At 62.7% G+C, this 18328-nt stretch overlaps 2 protein-coding genes across 7 annotated transcripts in view; one reads left to right on the top strand and one right to left on the bottom strand.

Annotated features, from left to right (window-relative positions):
• The window catches only part of Prkcz (protein kinase C zeta), a 61855-nt gene extending 56197 nt beyond the window's left edge, over window positions 1-5658 (top strand). For 4 of the 5 annotated variants that reach the window (XM_078025036.1, XM_078025038.1, XM_078025037.1 and 1 more), the window contains exons 15-18: window positions 431-510; window positions 782-871; window positions 4891-5006; window positions 5195-5658. In XM_078025036.1, the coding sequence (XP_077881162.1) occupies window positions 431-510; window positions 782-871; window positions 4891-5006; window positions 5195-5282 (374 nt within the window). In that variant the 3' untranslated portion in view covers window positions 5283-5658. Of the gene's footprint in view, window positions 1-430; window positions 511-781; window positions 872-1611; window positions 1742-4890; window positions 5007-5194 lie in introns of all 5 variants that reach the window. The other variant, XR_013427320.1, reaches the window with a different exon arrangement.
• A 3470-nt stretch (window positions 5659-9128) lies between these two features.
• Faap20 (FA core complex associated protein 20) lies at window positions 9129-17783 on the bottom strand. 2 transcript variants are annotated; one of them, XM_005339230.5, is made up of 4 exons: window positions 12897-13059; window positions 12556-12694; window positions 12181-12449; window positions 9129-9329 (listed from the first exon to the last, which is right to left on the bottom strand). In XM_005339230.5, exons 1-4 carry the CDS (start codon window positions 12959-12961, stop codon window positions 9257-9259), a joined length of 546 nt encoding a protein of 181 aa, XP_005339287.2. In that variant the 5' UTR covers window positions 12962-13059; the 3' UTR covers window positions 9129-9256. The 2 variants fall into 2 exon arrangements, with proteins under 2 accessions (XP_005339287.2, XP_077881166.1); XM_078025040.1 differs by lacking the exon at window positions 12897-13059 and adding an exon at window positions 17460-17783 and having other exon boundaries at window positions 12181-12694.
• Window positions 17784-18328: the final 545 nt, after the last annotated feature.

The raw sequence follows: 18328 nt of genomic DNA on the forward strand, positions 1-18328 counted from the left end.
GGCCATGTGGTGGTGATGCACTTCCCGTCACCATGGGTGACCTGAAAAGAGAACCCTGACTTAGCCCAAACCCCCTTCTGCCCAGGCCAGGCACACCTGGAGGCCTGGACAGTGCCCCGGCCCTTGTCACCTGGAAGCCCTGACACCTGCCCTGTCCAGGCCCCTGTGCCAGGACTGCAGGGCCAGGGGCCAGGCTGTCCCTCGGCGCCCTCTGCTGGCCAGTGTGCTGAGGCTGCCGTGCGCCTGAGGCAGGGCTGAGTGTGGGGAGCAGTTGGTTGGCAGCCTGTGGAGCCCTCCTGCAGGGTAGGACGGGGGGGGGGGGGGGGGGGGGCCTGGCAGGGCACCCAGAGGCCCTGTTCAGAAGTGGGCTTAGGCGCAAGTGCTGGGCAGAGCTGGCTCAGCGAGGCCCTTCCCTGCTCCCTCCTGGCAGTTATCCTGGAGAAGCCGATCCGCATCCCCCGGTTCCTCTCCGTCAAAGCCTCCCACGTCTTGAAAGGATTCCTAAACAAGGTACGCGCCTGGCCCCACGCCTGTCCAGGGGCCTCCGTCGAGGGCTCTGGGTCCTGGGACGTGGGAGCCCTGCCCTCGTTGGGCCTACAGAGTGGGCATCGTGCCCAGGAGGAGAGGGCAGAGCAGCCCAGCCCGTCTGGGAGGGAATTCCAGTAAAACTCGGGACTCGCGGGGCCCCGCAGAGCAGTTCCATTGGGGGTGGCGGGGTCTCCTCTTGAGTGTGGGCCTGTCTTGGGAGGCTGACGGGCCCTGGTTTGAACCCTAACCCCAGGACCCCAAGGAGAGGCTCGGCTGCCGGCCACAGACTGGCTTTTCGGACATCAAGTCCCACGCCTTCTTCCGCAGCATCGACTGGGACCTGGTAAGTAAGGCCTCAGGGAGCTGTGCATCCCAGGCGCGAGCAGGCCTCCAGGCAGGCCGTGTGGGGGGCCCCAGGGCTCCAGGAGTGAGGGGGACACAAAGAGAACTCGGCCCACGAGCTCATGGGTGGCACTTCCTGGCCATCTAGGGGCAATTTCTTTGGTGTCCTAGTCGGTTTCCCAAAGCTGCCTGGTCTCGGTCTGTCCCCAGTAGTCACTAGACAGGTAGTGGCACCACACTCAAGTGTGGGTTTGGCTGGTTCCTGGGGCTGGAGAGAAGCCGACGCAGCGTGTCCCGGTGAGGCGAACAGCCGTGAAGGGCAGGCAGCAGGGCTCAGGGCCAGCGTCGGCCTCGCAGCCCCACCTGGTCTTTGTGCCACAGCAGCGACGTCCACGCTGGCCCTGTGCTCAGAGCGGGCTCCCTTCCACACCTGGGGACCCTGGGAAGGGGGCGGGTCAGGTGACCAGGCAGGCCCTGGCCCCTCCTGGAGCCCAGCAGCTGTGCATGGCGGAGCCAGAGCCCCATGCTCTCCCTCTCTGGGCGGAGACTTCAGGGGAGAACTCTGCCGTTTTCTGTTGGACTTCACTGCTCTGCAGTCCCAGGGAAAGACGGGTTTGGACTTGACCTCCCACCCAGGTGACCCCGCCCTGACCCACACGGACACCTCCTGCCCCCACCCAGCTCAGCTCCACCTCCAGAAGCAGGTGGCTCATCCTGACAGTCTGTTCTTTCACCAACAAGGCATCACCCAAATCCAGGGCCAGCCCTGCCGGCCAGAGGGACACCTGCTCCTTAGAAGCCCGAGGGCCGGAGGTGGCTGTCCCCTGCAGATCATGGCTGTCACCACATCAGCCGTCTCATCCCTGTGGAGGTGCATCTTGACACGCGTTCACACAGACCCATGCCCAATCACGCCAGGGGCTCAGCGGCACAGAGGACCCCCGGGGCCCTCTGCCCACATCCCCCTCCCCACCCCACATCATGGACCCAGCCTAGCTTCTGTCCAGGGACCTCCCGCCTGCCCCCGTCCTTCCTCCTGGGCCTCTCGGGGCCCCACGAGTCCCCCAGCAGAGAGGGCGTGCTCCTGCCACAGGGCCTCTGAGGCAGGGCGCAGCCTGCATGGCGTTCCCAGGGCCATCTCCCTGGCCCATGGCCCTCAGCGGCCAAGCACAGCCTGGCCTGCTGTGTCCTTCCTGCCCCCATGGTTGTGGGCCTTGGGGGCTCCGAGGCAGAATTTGCTTCGTCCACTGCCCTGTCCCTGTGGCCTAGGATGAAGGCTCACACCAGCCGATGCTCAACAAATATCACTTGAGAGGGGCCAGGGTGGCCCAGGGAGAAGGATGTAATGCTGGCCTCTGTGTTCACTCTCAAAGGGAGAGTGAGGCAGCCTCGCCCTCCACAGAGAGAGGCCAGGGCAGGGCCAGCACCCGGCTCCAGTTCTGACTCCTGTAGGGTATCTCAGTCCCTTTCAAGCAGCCAGACCTAAGACGGAGAAGACAATTCAAGAGATGCCCCTTTGACACTTCCTTATCACGAAACACTGGAACTCACTGACAGACACAGGCGGTCCTGGGACACACACAGGCCACGCGCACATCTGCAGGAGCCTGTCCTCCTCTGCCTCCCCCAGCATCCTCTGCCTGCCCTGCGGGAGGCCCTTCTCTGAGACAGCCACCTCCCAACACCCATCCAGCCTCACATGAGAAAGACCTCTCTCTGGTGTCCTGCTTTCCTTCCCGACTTGGGCTCCAGGACAGGGAGCGGGGGAGGCCAGCCAAGGTGGGGCATGGGCTTGTTCACTTGCAGAGTGACTGTGACTCTGCCACCCTGGCCAGGATCAGCCACCCCTACGCCCGGTGCAGGAGAGCCTTCTGACTAGCACTGCTCTGCTCTTCCATGGGAGACGGCGGTGACAGCTGGTCCACAGTGACCAGGTCATCTGCCATGTGGCCCAAGCTGCTCTGGGAGTCGTTGGGGGGTCCAGTGCCTCAAAGGGCCAGCTTGGAGTCTGTCTCCTCTCAATCCCCGTCCCCCTACACACCTGGCAAGGAAGGGCGCTGAGCCAGCGTGGCAGACCTCCTGGACTTGTCAGGTGCCAGCTCCATGTAGGAGTGATGGGGGGTCTCACGGCTGGAGCTCAGTGTGTAGGGACAAGCCTGGCCCTGCCCAGGGGAGCGGCACCCGTGAGCAGCGAGTGTGAGTGGGTGAGCTGGAGGGAGCAAGAAGGGAGGGAATGACTGAAGGAGTTAGTGGATGGGTGAGAGAATGAATGAGTGGATGAGTTGGTGGACGGTGAGTGAAGGGATTAACGGATGGGTGAGTGAGGGGATGAACAGGTGAGGGGATTAGTGAATGGGTGAGTGAGGGAATGGACAGGTGAGGGGATTAGTGAATGGGTGAGTGAGGGAATGGACAGGTGAGGGGATTAGTGAATGGGTGAGTGAGGGAATGAACAGGTGAGTGAGGGAATGAATGGGTGAGTGAGGGAATGGACAGGTGAGGGGATTAGTGAATGGGTGAGTGAGGGAATGGACAGGTGAGGGGATTAGTGAATGGGTGAGTGAGGGAATGGACAGGTGAGGGGATTAGTGAATGGGTGAGTGAGGGAATGAACAGGTGAGGGGATTAGTGAATGGGTGAGTGAGGGGATGAACAGGTGAGGGGATTAGTGAATGGGTGAGTGAGGGAATGAACAGGTGAGGGGATGAATGAACGGGTGAGTGAGGGAATGAACAGGTGAGTGAGGGAATGAATGGGTGAGTGAGGGAATGAACAGGTGAGTGAGGGAATGAATGGGTGAGTGAGGGAATGAATGGGTGAGTGAGGGAATGAACAGGTGAGTGGATTAGTGAATGGGTGAGTGAGGGAATGAACAGGTGAGGGGATTAGTGAATGGGTGAGTGAGGGAATGAACAGGTGAGGGGATTAGTGAATGGGTGAGTGAGGGAATGAACAGGTGAGGGGATTAGTGAATGGGTGAGTGAGGGAATGGACAGGTGAGTGGATTAGTGAATGGGTGAGTGAGGGAATGGACAGGTGAGGGAATTAGTGGGTGAATGGGTGAGTCCATGGGGGGAGAGGGAGGGAGGGAAGACCCAGTCTGAGGAAGAGGAGCCCGGGAGGGCATGTCCCTGTGGCTGTGGCAGAAGCCTGGCTGGCAGTGTGTGCAGAGCAGTGGGGGTCGGGGCTCCAGGCCTGGGGTCTGCGCTTCTCTGCCTCTCCCCCACATGCGGGCGAGCCATCCCACGCCCTCTGGATGGCAGCACTGGTCACCCAGGGTTGGCCCCTGCCCACCTGGCCACACTGTGGGACCGAGTCCTGCAGGGCTGGGCCCCTCCCACCTCAGCTAGCAGAGCCCGACTGACTGTGGCAGGGGTAAGTGCTGCGCCTGGGGACCAGGGCCCTCCCAGCAGAGTCACTGTGGACCAGAGCCCAGGCGGGGCCCAGCCGGGTTTCCAGCACCTGTGCTTCTAAGACGTGACGGAAGAGAACTTCAGCCTCGGTCCCCCAGTTCGGTGGCAGTGGCTCTCGGGCCAGGCCGGCCAGCGTGGAGGTCTCTGCCCGGGGTGGGGCGCCTCACCACGGGGACTGGCCTGCCTCGCCCAGGCCTCCAGTGTTTTTGAGCTCAGGTTGGATTTTTCTGCTGTGGGATATTTTCTCCTAGGTGAGTTGGTGAATGGGTGAGAATGTTTTCTGTGTGTGTTTTTTGTTTTTGAGTACCAGGGATGAAACTCGGGTGCTTGACCACTGAGCCAGATTCCATCCCTGTTTTGCATTTTGTTAGAGTCAGGGTCTCATTGAGTTGCTGAGCGCCTCACTTTTGCTGAGGCTGGCTTTGACTTGAAATCCTCTTGCCTCAGCCTCCAAAGCTGCTGGGATCACAGGCGTGTGACACTGCATCCAGCTATAGGTGTTGGGTGTTCAGCATCCAACTGCCAGGCACTCTGTGGTTTGAGTGCGAGGGCTGACCTGGGGGTGGAGCCAGCACTGACGGGAGGCCCCTCCCCTGGTTCTCCCCAGCTAGAGAAGAAGCAGGCCCTGCCTCCCTTCCAGCCGCAGATCACCGATGACTACGGCCTGGACAATTTTGACACGCAGTTCACCAGCGAGCCCGTGCAGCTGACCCCAGATGATGAGTAAGTGCTGGGGCAGCCCAGGGGTCAGGACGCCCTCCTGGGTGCAGAGTCGAGGTGCAGGACACCAGCTGCTTCCAGTTCGGCTCCCTCCCGGCCTCCCTCTCTACCAGGGGTCTGGCAAGGGGGTCTCCGCAGAACCCAGGGGAGCAGGCACCCGGCCCCCACCCACCCCTTCTCTGTGTCTCCAGGGACGTCATAAAGAGGATCGACCAGTCTGAGTTCGAAGGCTTCGAGTACATCAACCCGCTTCTGCTGTCCACCGAGGAGTCCGTGTGAGGCCTCGTCCATCTCTGCCGTGGACATACCTGTGAATGACCCCGTGACCTCATCCTTCACCACAGCATATGCATGCCAGGCTGGGCACGAGGCTCTGGGCAGCCAGGGAGGGACGCTGGCCCGAGACTGTGGAGGGAGACATCCCCTCAGGCGGGCGCCTCTGGGCAGAGCAGCCTCTTGCATCTGGGCCTGGAGAGGCCGGCTTCGTGCTGGGGAATGGCTTCTTGGACCTGTGCGGTGGGCCACCGCGGCGCCACCCCGGCGGAGACTGGCCATCTCGAAGGTGCACCTTTTCCACAGAAGCAGGACTCGAGGCACTGACGTGCTCCTCCAGGAGTTAGTGTTGTGTCCTGAGGAATAAAGTGTCCCGGTGGTGGCCAGCGTCCCTCTGATGCCTTTTTTCCGAGTGGCACCTGCAGATGCAGCCCAGATGTGAGGAGGAGCCGAGCTTGGGAGCAGTCGGGATGTGGGTGGGGGACGGGGTCCAAGTGCCTGCAGGGGTACACTGCACAAGGAACCTTTGCCGATTCGGAACGTTTTCTAGATCCCGGTAAGTTCCTGACGTGACAGTTACAAGCATTCCCCCACCACGCGCATGACCAGCCGCGGCAGTGGGCTGGTCCTGATGCCCTGGCCAGAGCGGCAGAGCTGACCTGCCCGCTCCATGGACCCGGTGGGGAAGTTGGGATCCCAGAGATGCTGAGACGCCGCTCACCAAAGCACCAGTAGACCAAAAAAAGGAAAAATAAAATCTGAAAACGAAACCTGCACAAAATGTGTCTGAAGACGCTGGCCAGTGCCTCCGGGATTCTTGTGTTCGGTGTCAGAGTTTTTGGAAAATTATCAGTCACCTGATACTCTGAGATTTAAAAAGCGATGTGAGGGCCCTGGCCTTACGGTCAGCAGTGCTGCATGGCCAGGTCAGGGCTGCTTCCAAGGTTTCTAGAAAGAGGTGAGCCAAGTCCTTAGCCCCTCGGTGGGCCAGCCACCTCTTAAGCCCCCCAGCCACTGGGCAGTGTGTGGGAGGCCTGGCTGCAGTGGCCAGGGGGCTCTGGGCCCCAAGAGCTATCCTGGCGTGCCTGGGGGACATCGCCATACAGCCCTCTGGCTCCCCACAAGGCCGTGTGGAGGCCAGTCTCACCCCGGGGGCCTCCCAAGGTGGTCATGTGAGAAACCATCACAAGTGCAAGGCGCAGCAGAGACCTGGGTAGACTCGTCCTGCCTGACACACTCGGGTTCCTGAGGCCCCTGCAGCAGCTGGCCCTGAACAGGTCACAGTTTCACACTGGGTCCGGGTGCTGGACAGGCAGGCGGAGGGCTGCCCTGGTGCGTCCGGAGACCCCACCCCAGCTGGGGCTCCCGGGTGGCCCTGTTGCACTCCCAGCCTCAGCCAGTGAGACCCCCCTCCAGGGACAGAGGCCCAGGCCACCTGTGGGCCCCAGGAGAGCTCCAGCCCCCCGGGGTACGGCGGCCCCCGAGCCCTGGTCTGAGGGCCATGCAGTCCACCTGTCCGGGGGCAGCCACCTCGGGGAGCCCCTCGCCCCTGGCTTGCCTGGTTCAGGGTGTCCACTCCGACACGGCCATGCTGCCCATCGTGCCAGGGCCAGCGCAGCTGCTGGCAGACAGGTGTCGGTGAGACTGGGCTCGCAGGAGCGGGCGTCTTTATAGGTAGGAATTTGTTTTATAAATTAAAGAAAGTGAGAGACGTATCGAAGCTTGGCTTGGGAAAGCCTCTCCTTCGAACAGTCCAGACAGGAGCACGGCTTTTGGAAATTGTTCATGACATCTGGTGCCTTGGTGATGGGGAAGCGTCCCGCACGCCTGGGCAGAGCCTGCGTGCCAGCTCTGCCGCAGACGCCGTCCTTGCCCGCACGGCCACGGCGTCGTGCTCCTGTGCATCTATTAAAGACTGAAGGAAGCGCTGTCTCGTGGTTGCTCGTGTGCGAGGCCCCTCTGGGAAGCGGGTGGGCTCTCCTCAGGCGGACTGTTTCCTAGAGCAGTTCTGGTTCACAGCCCCGTTGAGCAGAGGGTCCGGTGCCCTGTGTCCCCTCACGCACACGCGTGGCTTCACCCTCGTGATCGGGCCGGTGGGCCGCACCCTCCCCCAGTCCACACGGCGTCTTGGCTGGGCCAAGCTGAGGCCTTCCCTGGGTTTGGACAGGGCACAGCACCTGCCAGCCCTGGAACCCCAGGCTCCGCCCGTGTCCCTCCCCGCCCCTCCCCACCAGGTACTGGGACAGGGCAGCAGGGCAGTGCCTGCGTGAGGAGGGCTGGACTCCGGGAAGCTGTGCCCTGGAGGCTGTCCACCTGGCAGGAAGGCCCAGAAGGCTGTCTCCTGCCCTGCACACCACCCAGTCCAGTCGCCGAGGGCCCAGCAGATAAGGACCGGAGGACGCCACTGTGCCTCTACTGCCTGGGCTGCCCTCTCCCCTGGCCAGACACAGCCCTGGGACCCCAGCTCCTGCCAGAGGCTCCCCCTCAGGACAGTGCCTCGGGCTCCGTGTCCCGCTCTGGGGCCCTGAGCCTGGACCCAATGCCTGCCCTGGCCCGAGGACAGAGCCAATCCCCACCTTCCCGAGAGTCCACCCCGGCTCCCAGGCTTGCTCTGCAGAACCCCAACACAGCGGCCCTTCGGCAGGCTCCCGAGTGCCCCAGGATGCAGCCTGGCCTACCCTTGGCCCTGAGCTGCCCGCTCCCTGCAGGTGCCTTCAAAGCTTGTTCAAAGCCATTTTTTTAAAGGAAATTTAATTTCTGGATGTCACCCTGGGTTTCATGTCCTGCTCGTCCCACCGGACCCTGTGCCTTGCTGAGCACCAAAACCTGGCTCCTCAGAACCCCTGGGCCAGGCCCCGGGAGAAAGCGGCCCAATCCCCTGAAGGAATGTCGCTGGTAAGCCAGCGCAGTGGCCACACCTGTCCCCCAGCAAGTCAGAGGCTGAGGCTTGAGGACCCAAGCCCCAGGCCCCCTCGGCAACTCAGCGAGACCCTGTCTCACAGTAAAGAAAGGGCTGGGCGTGGCTCGGTGGTAGATCCACGTATCAAAAACCAGGAGCACGCCTGTCCCTGCTGGGGGACCTCTGACCCTCAGCCAGGAGGCCATCACCTCTCCTGCCCTCCGGGGAGCTCTCTGACCCGGAGACATCATGGCCCCCTGCTCACACATAACACCCAGGGCAAGGACCTCAACCCGTGAAGCCGGGCTGTGACGGCCACCTTGGTGCACCACACCTGCCTGTGGAGGCGAGCACACCAGGGGGTCAACAGTGTGGCTGTGTGCTCTGGTCTGGATGCGAGGGGCCTCCAAAGCTCCTGGGTTAATGCGGGAACATCCAGGGGTAAGGTGGCTGGACAGAGCTACAGCCTGACTGTCCACCCTGTGAGAATGGGCTGCCTGGTGGGAGCTGGGGCTGCCCCGGGCAGTGTCTCCCCTGCAGCTCTCCCCTCTCCCTCCGGGATGCCCTCTCTGGAGCGGGGTCCTGCCCCATGCCCTTCCACCACGGCACGCTGCCTCGCCTCAGGCCAGAGCAAGGGGCTGAGCGGACATGGACCAAGCCTCTGAACCACGGCCAGAGTAGCAGCTTTCCCTGCCCCAGGTTGTTCTTTTAGGTCCTTTGGGGACGCAGTGACAAGCTGCCTGGCACTCTGGCACAGCCTGTCAGGCTTCACGGCGGGGAGGGCATGCTGCCCTGAGCAGGCCCAGCTGAGTGCACACAGGTGGTGTGGGCAGAGGTGTCCAGCTCTGGGGAAAGCACAGCCTCCCCTCCTGGGGCCGGGCCATGGACTCTCCACAGTGGTCAGGACTCTGCCCGACTCCCACGTCAGAAACAGAGGAGGCCAGCGTCCTAGCTTTAGCACGCAAGGTGGGAGAGCCCACCCCCCAGTTTTAATGTGCATGTTCAGGAGCAGAGAGGAAGGTCAGTGAGGACAGCCAGGCCAGGACCCCCCTTTCGCAGCTCTGCTCTGGACACCGGTGGTTCACCATGCCACATCATCCGTGCTTTCTGCCAAGCACTGTGCGAGGTGGCTGTCCACGTCCAGCTGGGCCAGCCTGCGAGAGAGAACAGACACAGTCACTCAGCCCCTTCCTAGAGTACTGGCCACAGGACAGGCACCTCCACGCCTCCCCCAGTGCTCCTTAGAGGTCCTGCTGGAGGGGAGCCCAGGGGCCTTCTCCAGGGCTGGTCAGAATGAGAGGCAGGGACATCGACCTCAGGAACCTTGCCCACTGCCACAGAACTGCCTCCAGCCAGAGGCCACAAGGCCCTGGACTCCTGCCCCAGCCCCAGGGGACTCAATGCCTGCCTGGCCACAAAGTGGCCATCATGGGGCTGACCCCGAAAGCCCATCTCCAGGTGGACAGCAGCAGAGATGGGCAGCCTGCCCCCGAGCCTTCCACAGCAGGAGGTCAGGCACGTGGGGGGGCAGGTCTTCCAGGAGCACCGTCAGGGAAGAGCCAGCCCCCTGAGCAGGAAGGCAGGAGCCCCTGCAGGGCACCTCGCCAACCTCACCCAGCGGAGGCCAGCTCAGGCCTGGGATCTGTGTCCCTTTCTTGGGTTCCAGGGACTGAACTCAGGGTGCTTTAGCACTGAGCCACATCCCCAGCCCTTTTCTTATCATTTGAGACAGGGTTTAAGTTGCTCAGGGCCTTGCTAAGTTGCAGAGGCTGGCCTCGAACTTAGGATCCTTCTGCCTCAAGAGCCTCTGGGATTACAGGGGGCGCCACCGCGCCTGCCTGAGAATGTTCTCTCCCGTGGAAGAAGCCAGCCCCAGGCAGGACTGTCAGCGGGGCCTTCCCTGGACTCCGGGAGGAGGCGGCTCTGGAGCGCTGGCCCCAGGGAGGGGCAGCAGGAGGGAACCCACCAGAGCTGGAGAGCTCAGGGAGGCCCCCGGGCCAGCAGGCACGCTCCATGCTCAGTGTCACCCCACCAGCAGCCCCGGGAGGGAAGGTAGGAGGAGCTCTGGGCAGTGGGTCCCAGCTGTAAATCCAGAGGGTGGCCTGGCAGAGGTGCTCCATAGAGCTGCTGGGGACCATGCCCAGGGACTGAGCAGTGGCTTCAACTAAGACTTGAGCCCAGGTCTTCCTGGAAGCCACATGGCCAGTGTCCCCCTGAAGCAACACACTAGATGTCCACCTGTATGGCCCAGAGTCCACCAGGCTGTAAGCAGAGTGTCCCCTTGCCTCCTGCCACCCGGCTCAGGCTCCCACAGCCTTCCTCCACAGACCAGGCGCTTCCGAATGGGGCGGCGAGCACCGTGGTCCCCTGGGCTCTGCTCTGTGCCCCTCCCTGTGGCTCCTCTACCCGTCTGTGCAACCATCACAGCCTCCCTTTCACTTCCCACGGCTCCCCTCAGAGCAGGACTCTGAGGTGGCTTCCAGCGGGACCTGGCCTGGGCACGCGCCCGAGGCTGGCTCTCGGATCTGTGCAGCTGGTGCTGGCCTGCCCAGGAGCCGTGCGAAACTGTGAGTCCTAAGGTCCCTCTGGACCTGCTGCTGGCCAACCAGATGCCTGCTCCCTGTCCTACAGACCTCCCAGGACACGGCCTGTATGTGCCAGGCAGATGGCCAGAAAGGCACCTCTCTGCGAGAGGAGACCAAAGGCTGAGTGCCCCTGACCACAACAGGAAGTTCCCTTGCCGAACATGACCCCCGAGACAGCTCCCCTCTGCTCCCAGGTCCTGGTGACCACCAGTGGTTCTCTCTACTGGCAGCCCCCAGTCGAAGTCCCCTAAAGTCCCCAAGAGCTCCTCAGCCCCTCGGGGAACCAGTCCCTCCTCCACATGCCTTCCCCAGACAGTCTGTGAAGACCTGGTCATCCTGTCCGGGGGATTCCGGGCCAGGTACCCTGGACATCTGCCCCGCAGAGCTCTATTTCAGCCTGATGTGTTTTCGAACACTACCATCCTGACCCCATGCTCATGGCTGGACACCCTCAATAAGACCAGAAAGGAGGACCAACGACCACAGGTAACCAGCTGGTCCAGCAGGACGCAGGACAAAGTGGTAGTTCATGTACTGCATCTTAGCAAAAGAAGAGGTTCCACCCCCTTACTTAAGAAAGAGGCACAGACCAGTGGCACCGCCGGTAATCCCAGCCACAAGAGAGGCTGAGGCAGGAGGATCCCAAGTTCAAGGCCTTCGTCAGCTTTAGCAAAACTCTAAACAACTTTGCAAGGCCCTGTTTCAAAATATAAAGGGCTGGGGCTCAGCAGTGCAGCGCTTGCCTAGCATGTGTGAGGCACTGGGTTCGATTCTTAGCACCACACATAAATAAATGTCTTAAAAAATGAAAGTTAATTGACAACTAAAGAAAATAAATAAATAAATTTTTATTTTTAAATAAATAAAATGGGCTGGGAATGTAGCTCAGTGGTTAAGCACCCCGGGGTGCCATCCCTAGTACCAAAAAAAAAAAAGACATAAAAATATAGTAATTTTTGTTTGTCTTGGTTACTGGAGAAGGAACCCAGGGGTGCTCTACTCCTGAGCGACACCCCCAGCCCCTTTTACATCTGAGACTCAGTCCTGAAAGACTGCATCTGGCAGAAAAAACAAAGCCTTTCTTCTGAAAACCCCACTGGCCCTGGCTACTTCTCCAGGAGACCAGAAGCCCATAGCTTGGCTGGTCCTAGAAGGCCCCTCTGGGCTAGGAATGCTGCACCTGTGACCTGGAACATCTGGGCAGAGGGTGTTCATTGGCCTCCTCCCACAGCACACAGAGCCCGAGCAGGTGGACCCCAGACCTGCACGGCAGGGTCACTGGGTGGTGCCAACCTTCCATCAGTGGCATGTGGCTTTGAAAGGTGATAGCTGGTCCCAGGCCCCCTTTCAGCCTCTCAGCAGGTGTGGTTTTTCACAAAGGGTTGGGTCCCTGGGCCTGCAGGATGGGTGGGGGACTCACCCGGGGCTGAACTCCTTCTGGCACATGGGGCAGCTCTGCAGGGCTGGGGGCCCCTCCACAGACAGCTGCTCCTGGACGCTGGGGGTCCCGCAAGGATCAGGCTCGGGGTGTCCTTTCGGGGACCCAGTGGGGGACTCTGGGTGACACCCAGCCCAGTAGAAGCAGCCCTGGCCTCCCAGGGCAGACGGAAAGGGTGTCCAAGAAAAGGCCTTGGGTCCAACGGTGAAGGTCTCAGGAGGCAAGGTAGGCTCGGGATCAGGCCCAGGTTCCTGCAAAACGAGGTGGCTGGCCATGCCCAGGGGCACCTGGGCCCTCCTGAGCCTGGACCACCCACCTGGCTCTGATGGAGAACCCCCGTAGGTTGCGGCCACACACCTGGCTGGGGAAAGCGGGAAGGGGGGGCAGCAGGTCGCCGGCGTCCAGGGCCTGATCCGAGCTCGCTATGCGCAGCAGCAAGGCCCAGGGTTGGCTCTCGCTGCCCGCCAGGAGAAACCAGGGGCCGCCGCCGGGAGGCCTGGGGGCACAGTGGAGGTCAGCCGGGAGGAGTGTGGGTGGAAGCAGGAGCCCGGGGAGGCGCTGGGGAGGAAGGACTGCGGCCGGCGATGAGGGACGGGAAACCCGCGCACCGAGGCGGCTCCGCGAAGCAGAGTCGCAGAGTGGAGGAGCGGCCAGCTCGCCGCCCCGGGGCCCAGTCCACCCGCGCGTCCTGACCTCACCCGTCCCCCGAGCGCGGCCTCCGGCGGTTCAGCCTCCCGCACGGCCTCCTCCGCGCCGCCTCCATCTGCCCGCGTGCGTCCGGCGGAAGTGAGATGCTGGGGCCGCGGACCCCGCCCCGGACCTGACCACGCCCGGGCCCGAGGCGGTCGACCCCGCCCGGCCGGACCCCGCGGAGCGACGGGGGCGACGGCGAGGAGGCCGCAGCCCCAGGCGCCTGGAGCCCAGCCTTGGGCACCCAGCGGAGTCGCCCCCGCCAAGATGCCGTGGACCCCGGGCGGGCGCCACCTTCCCGGGCCGCGGTGCCAGCTTCCCAGGACGCCGGCCAAAGGGCTTGTCCCACCCGCGTCCCGCTCCCTTAACACGTCCAGCGGCCAGGCCGCCCTGGCCCTGCCACCTGGCCACCGCTCCCGGCAGCCGCGGCCTCCAGGAGGGCGCCATAAGTAAACAAGGCGCGGGGGCCCTCCTCTGCCACGAGCCTCTCCTGACAAAAGAGGGAGGCCCTTCCGTCTCCTACACTGGAAGAAAGTAAAGTCCAGGCGGCCACCCCGCGGGGCGCGGAGGCGGTGCCGGCTGTGGCAGTGCCGAGGCCTCCCCCGTCCCCGTCCTGCACCCCCTCAGTCCACCACGTGGTGGCAGCAGACGCCCAGGCACCCCTGTGCCACCGCTCACTGGGCCGCTGATCGTGGGGGTCACTCCAGGGGCAGCGCGGGGGAGGCAGGGGCTGGGGCCCACAGGAGGCCATCCAGCTCTGAGGGAGACACTGGGCGCTGTGGGCCAGTCATCAGGCTCTCGGGAAGATGCCCACACCCGGGGTCGCCAGGGAGGAGGGGGGCTTTCTAGATGGAGCCTCCTTGGGAGGCAGGGGACTGCTCCAAGGGAACCTGACACCCTGAGGCTCATGGTCTCTGGGGCCAGGAACAGCACATGTGACAGGCACCTCTTTCTTGGGTGCCAGGGAGAAAGGAGTGGTGCCAAGCATGAAGGAGAGCGGCTCTAGTCAAGGTCCTGGGGTGTGCGCTGGTGCCAGGTTTGCAGGACTCCCCCAGCCTGGTTCTCCACAACCATGCAGGAGCTCACAGGTGCAGAAGAGGGGTGCGAGTGTGAGCCTCTGTGACCAAGTCTTCAAATGGAGTCACAAGACCGGACCCCAAGCAGTACCCTCTCACTTCCAGGGTGTTCTGGGTCCTTCTGGAATGGGCCTCCCAGGGTGGCTCACTGGACGTGCACCCCGGGCCTCTGGAGCCCTGTGCAGGGGCTGGGCCACCCTGGGCCTGATTTTCCAGTACAGGAAGCAGCAAGGGGGACGTTCACGTAGTGTCCTGCGAAGGACGCAGTGGGCAACTCAGAAGGTCAAACAAGGGGCAGGACCGAGTAGGGGACATTGCCTACCCTGCACAAGGCCCTGGGTTCCATCTGCAGTGCTGTAAGAAACAGAGAGTCCAACACGTGCAGCCGGCCTGGCCGCCCATGTGCTGAGTCCTGTGTCCACCTAAAGCACCGCTAGGAGCCTGTGTCTCAGGCACGGGGGCTCGGCCTCAGTCAAGGGACTGCCAGCAGCGGGTTCCACACCGCCTCTGGGGCGCTCCACGACATTCCAAAGCTTTGTCTCCACTTGGTTTTCTTTCCCCAAAGGAAGGCACTCCCAGGTCCCCACTTCCACTTGGGGGGACGTGATAGGGGACAGAGGACACAGGAGCCTCCTGGAATTACCCTGCATTCCCATTGTGCTGAGCCCGGAATGGCAACAGGGTGGAGGCCTGGGGGGTTATTTGGGGGAGGGGATGTCAGAACAGGGCCTGAGGCCTGCGTGGCCTGTCACCTGGGTGGCAGAGTCCCTGGGCTGGAGAACTGGTCAGCCACGGGAGGGTTTGAACAGGGAGTGACAGTTCACTGAAGGTTTGAAAGACTGCTGTGAACAGAGGTGACCAGGCTGGGGTCTCTGTCCCCAAGAGTGGCTCAAATGGGAGCTCTGGAAGAGGGCCAGCCCCTCCCCAGATGCCCCTTGGTTTGGGGGCCTTTGGGATTGGGGATTAGAGGCTGCACCCCAACCCTGAATCTAGACTGCTGACCACTGGCAGGTTCTAGCCTGTGGATGCTGGGGCACGCCCTCACCCGGGCCTCATGGGGGGCCTGAACGCCTGTTATGTGCCCAGCAAATCCTGCGATGTTTCCCAGGCAACTGTCTCGTGCAGCCTGCCTGCCTGGCACCCCCGAAACCTGGAACTGCCGCGGTGCCTGGCTCCAGCCAGGCAGCCTGGCCTGCTCGCGCACACAGGCCAGCAGGTGTGGTGAGCAGCGCCCGTGGCCTAGCCACGCTACAAGGCCATACATGTGCAACAGGCAGCCCAAGTCTCTCAGCTGCCCTCACACAGGCAGCAGGCACTACCGGGCACCCTGCGGATTTCGAGCTGTTCTGCCACACGATGGGGTACAGGCTGCCAAGCACCATGAGCATGCCCCCTGGTGTGCCTGCCACCACGGGTCGCGCTTAGAGACAGGAAGCCTGTGCCACCTTCTGGGGCTGGTCATGGCGACCAGCCACTGTCTTGGTCCCATTTGCAGGGGGCCAATGGTAGAACCAGTCCCTAAGAAATTGAGGAGGGCATTGGGAGCTGGAACTTGGCTCAGTTGGTAGAGTGCTTGCCTCGCAAGCACAAGGCTCTGGGTTCAATCCCCAGCACCACACACACACACAAAAAAAAAGAAAAAAATTGAGGAGGATGTTGGGGAGCCAAATAGCACATGGACCACTGATGGCTCAGGGCTGGGGTCTGGCTGACCGGCTGACCAGCCCCTGCCAGTCAGGACCCCAGGGGATCAGTGCTGGGCCAAGGTCAGCCTTGCCCCTGAGAGAATGAGGAGCCGACATCAGCCACAGACCTCTGCTCCTTGGCAGGGAGGGGAGTCAGCCCTGACCAGCTGGCAGGTGACCTCTTTGGTTCTGAAAACAGCTCCAGGGAGGGCACCTCTCAGCTGGACCAGTCTGCAGGGCGGGCATCCTGACACCTGCACACACTTGGGCTCTTTCTGCTGAACCCAAGGTACATCCTTCAAAAGACGGGAATATTTTTTGTTGAATATGGGTTTCCACAGTGTGAGTGTCACCATAGCAGAGGGCTCAGGAGGACCTCTTCAGATATCTGTCTTGCTGTGACCTAGGGAGAGCTAGGACAAGAGGGGTTTGTGGGAGGTGTCCCATGTCCCCACTTGCACTTCAAAGTGGCTGGTCCTGTTGCAGGCCCAGGGGGAGATGAGGGACCAGGAGAGAGGGCAGGGCTTCCTGAGAAGGGTGGCCCCTGCCCAGTAGGGGTCACTCTCAGTCCCTCTGTGGCAGTGAGCTGGGGTGCGGGTCCCAGGGCCCCACTGGACCCCCGTCATGGTAACTGAGGGGAGGAGGTGGATCCTGGGCAGTGGATGAGACCAGAGAGGAAAGGCCCCAGGGGACCTCTGTCAGCTCCAGGTCCCCAGAGCACCAGGCCCACAGGCCCTGGACTCTGCCCTGGGTCAGTGCCCATCTCCCCTGGCAGCCAAGGGTAAATGAGGCCCACGGGGGGGGGGGGGGGGAACTAAAGCCAAAGGAGGGGGCGCCCCGCCTTCTTTGTCCCAAGGGCCTACACTTCCTGGCCCAGGGCACCTGCTGCGGAGAACTCCTCAAGGAGCCAGCAGGGCTTGGGTCAGCCCTCAGAGCAGCCCAGGCCTCTTAACACTGCCCCTGCCCTCGCTCTGCCCTGCCTCGCTTGGGCCAAGAGCCCAGCACCTCTACAGGGAAGAGCCTGGTCTTTAGGGGAGGGGCAGGGAGGGCTGGGGTGCATGGCCCCCTGAGCCGTCCAGTCCACCCTACACCCAATACTGCAGTGGAGACAATGCTGATGGCCCCATTTACAGATGGGCCAGTTGAGGCCCAGGACATCCATCATCTGCTTGTCACAGGTCCCATGACAGGATCAGCCAAGCTAGCTACAAAGCCAGGCCCAAGCTGGGAGCCCTGCTGATCTCCTGGCACCCAGTGGCCTCCTGCTAGAGGTCAAGGATCAGGGTATGAAGTAGCACCTGGCCCTCTGGGCACCCTGGGGTGGCTCCTCCAGCCTAGAAGACCCAGCCAAGGCCAGGCAGCCAGTGAGGCTAACTCCTGCCCTGTCAGTTCCCAGCACATTCCATGGGCTGCCTCCCAGGCTTGGAAGGCCCCAGAGGTGCACAGGAAAAGGGCTGTCCACCCTTTGCTCTGCCCCCACACCTAGCCACCCCATGTCACCTCCTACAGCAGCCTCTGGAGGCCAACTTAGCAACTCCAGCTGCCCATGGCCCACCACCTCTGTAGATAGTGCTTGGCCTGACCCCCCAGCCCCCAGGCTAGGGCCCTGGCACGCACTTGTCCTGCCAGTGTGCTGAGCCAGCGTCCCTTCTGGAGGCATCTGCCTCTTCTGAGATGTTCTGCGTCCCCCAATATAAGCTTCTTTCCCGCACACTATAAAGGCTCCCGGCTGCGAGAGGTGGGGAGGACTAGGAAAAAGCCCAGCGGCCAGGGTCCAGAGACCTGAAGATCCTGCCTATGCAGGGCTTACCGGATCCCATGGCCCCGCCCACGGCCCAGCAGGCCTGGGAGTTAGAGGGCGCTCGCTCTGCAGGGTGGACCTTGTGGTGGCTTCCTTCCACGGCCCAGCCTTTCCAGGACCAGCAGGAGATGGACCTGTGCTAAACTGGCCGAGGCGGGATGCGGTCCTGCGGAAATGGGCGCCGAGCTGCTGGGTCTTGGCCGGCTCTCCCCGCCGGCCACCCACGGGCACTGCCTTCTGTTGGCCCGTCAGGGTTCCCGAGCTGCGCCCTGACTCACCCTCCCCCTGACCTGCCTCCGCTCCCCAGCCTTTGTCCATCTGCCGACCCTTCCTCCCGGCGGTCTCGGGCGCCCCGCCCGCGGCACCTCCAGCCGCCCCCGCGCCCCCGCGCCCCCGCGCCCCGAGAGCTTCCCACGCCCCGCCCCGCCCCTGGCACCGCCACGCCACGCCCCCCGGAGACCTCCACGCCCCCAGCCAGGCTCCGCCCCGCCACGCCCCCTCCCCATAACCTCCCACGTCCGGCCACGCCCTGTTCCTGTCCTCGGCGCCTGGGTCCAGGGCCGCTGCCGTGTCCTTCGAGCACCGGCTCTGGGGGTCAGCGCACAGCGACCTCGCAGCTCTAATTTCCTCCAGGTCCAGCGAGCTGGGCCTGGCGCGTTCCGCTTGCCTGGCGGGAGTCAGAAGTACTCCAGGGCACCTGCCCAATAGGTCATGTTAATTGTATGGTAGCCACCTATGGAAAGGTGAAGGGAGGTAGGTGGAATTCATTTTAATTGGTGTATGTTGAACGTGGCGTGCACATGGACTCCATCGCTGCACACTCTACGAGCACATTGAGCACGTCTTTGCTCCACGAGGTCTTGGGAGCCAGGGTGTTC

This window comes from Ictidomys tridecemlineatus, chromosome 11, assembly GCF_052094955.1.
Source record: "Ictidomys tridecemlineatus isolate mIctTri1 chromosome 11, mIctTri1.hap1, whole genome shotgun sequence".
Classification (NCBI taxonomy): Eukaryota; Metazoa; Chordata; class Mammalia; order Rodentia; family Sciuridae; genus Ictidomys; species Ictidomys tridecemlineatus.

Coding starts and splice junctions, on each gene's coding strand:
- Faap20 (XM_078025040.1), bottom strand. CDS start 17,768: ATGGACAAAGGCTGGGGAGCGGAGGCAGGTCAGGGGGAGGGTGAGTCA. Junction 12,695..17,459: donor GGGCGGGGCCATGGGATCCG/GTAAGCCCTGCA, acceptor CTGTGCCCCCAG/GCCTCCCGGCGGCGGCCCCT. Junction 9,330..12,180: donor CAGAAGGAGTTCAGCCCCGG/GTGAGTCCCCCA, acceptor TCTCTCTCGCAG/GCTGGCCCAGCTGGACGTGG.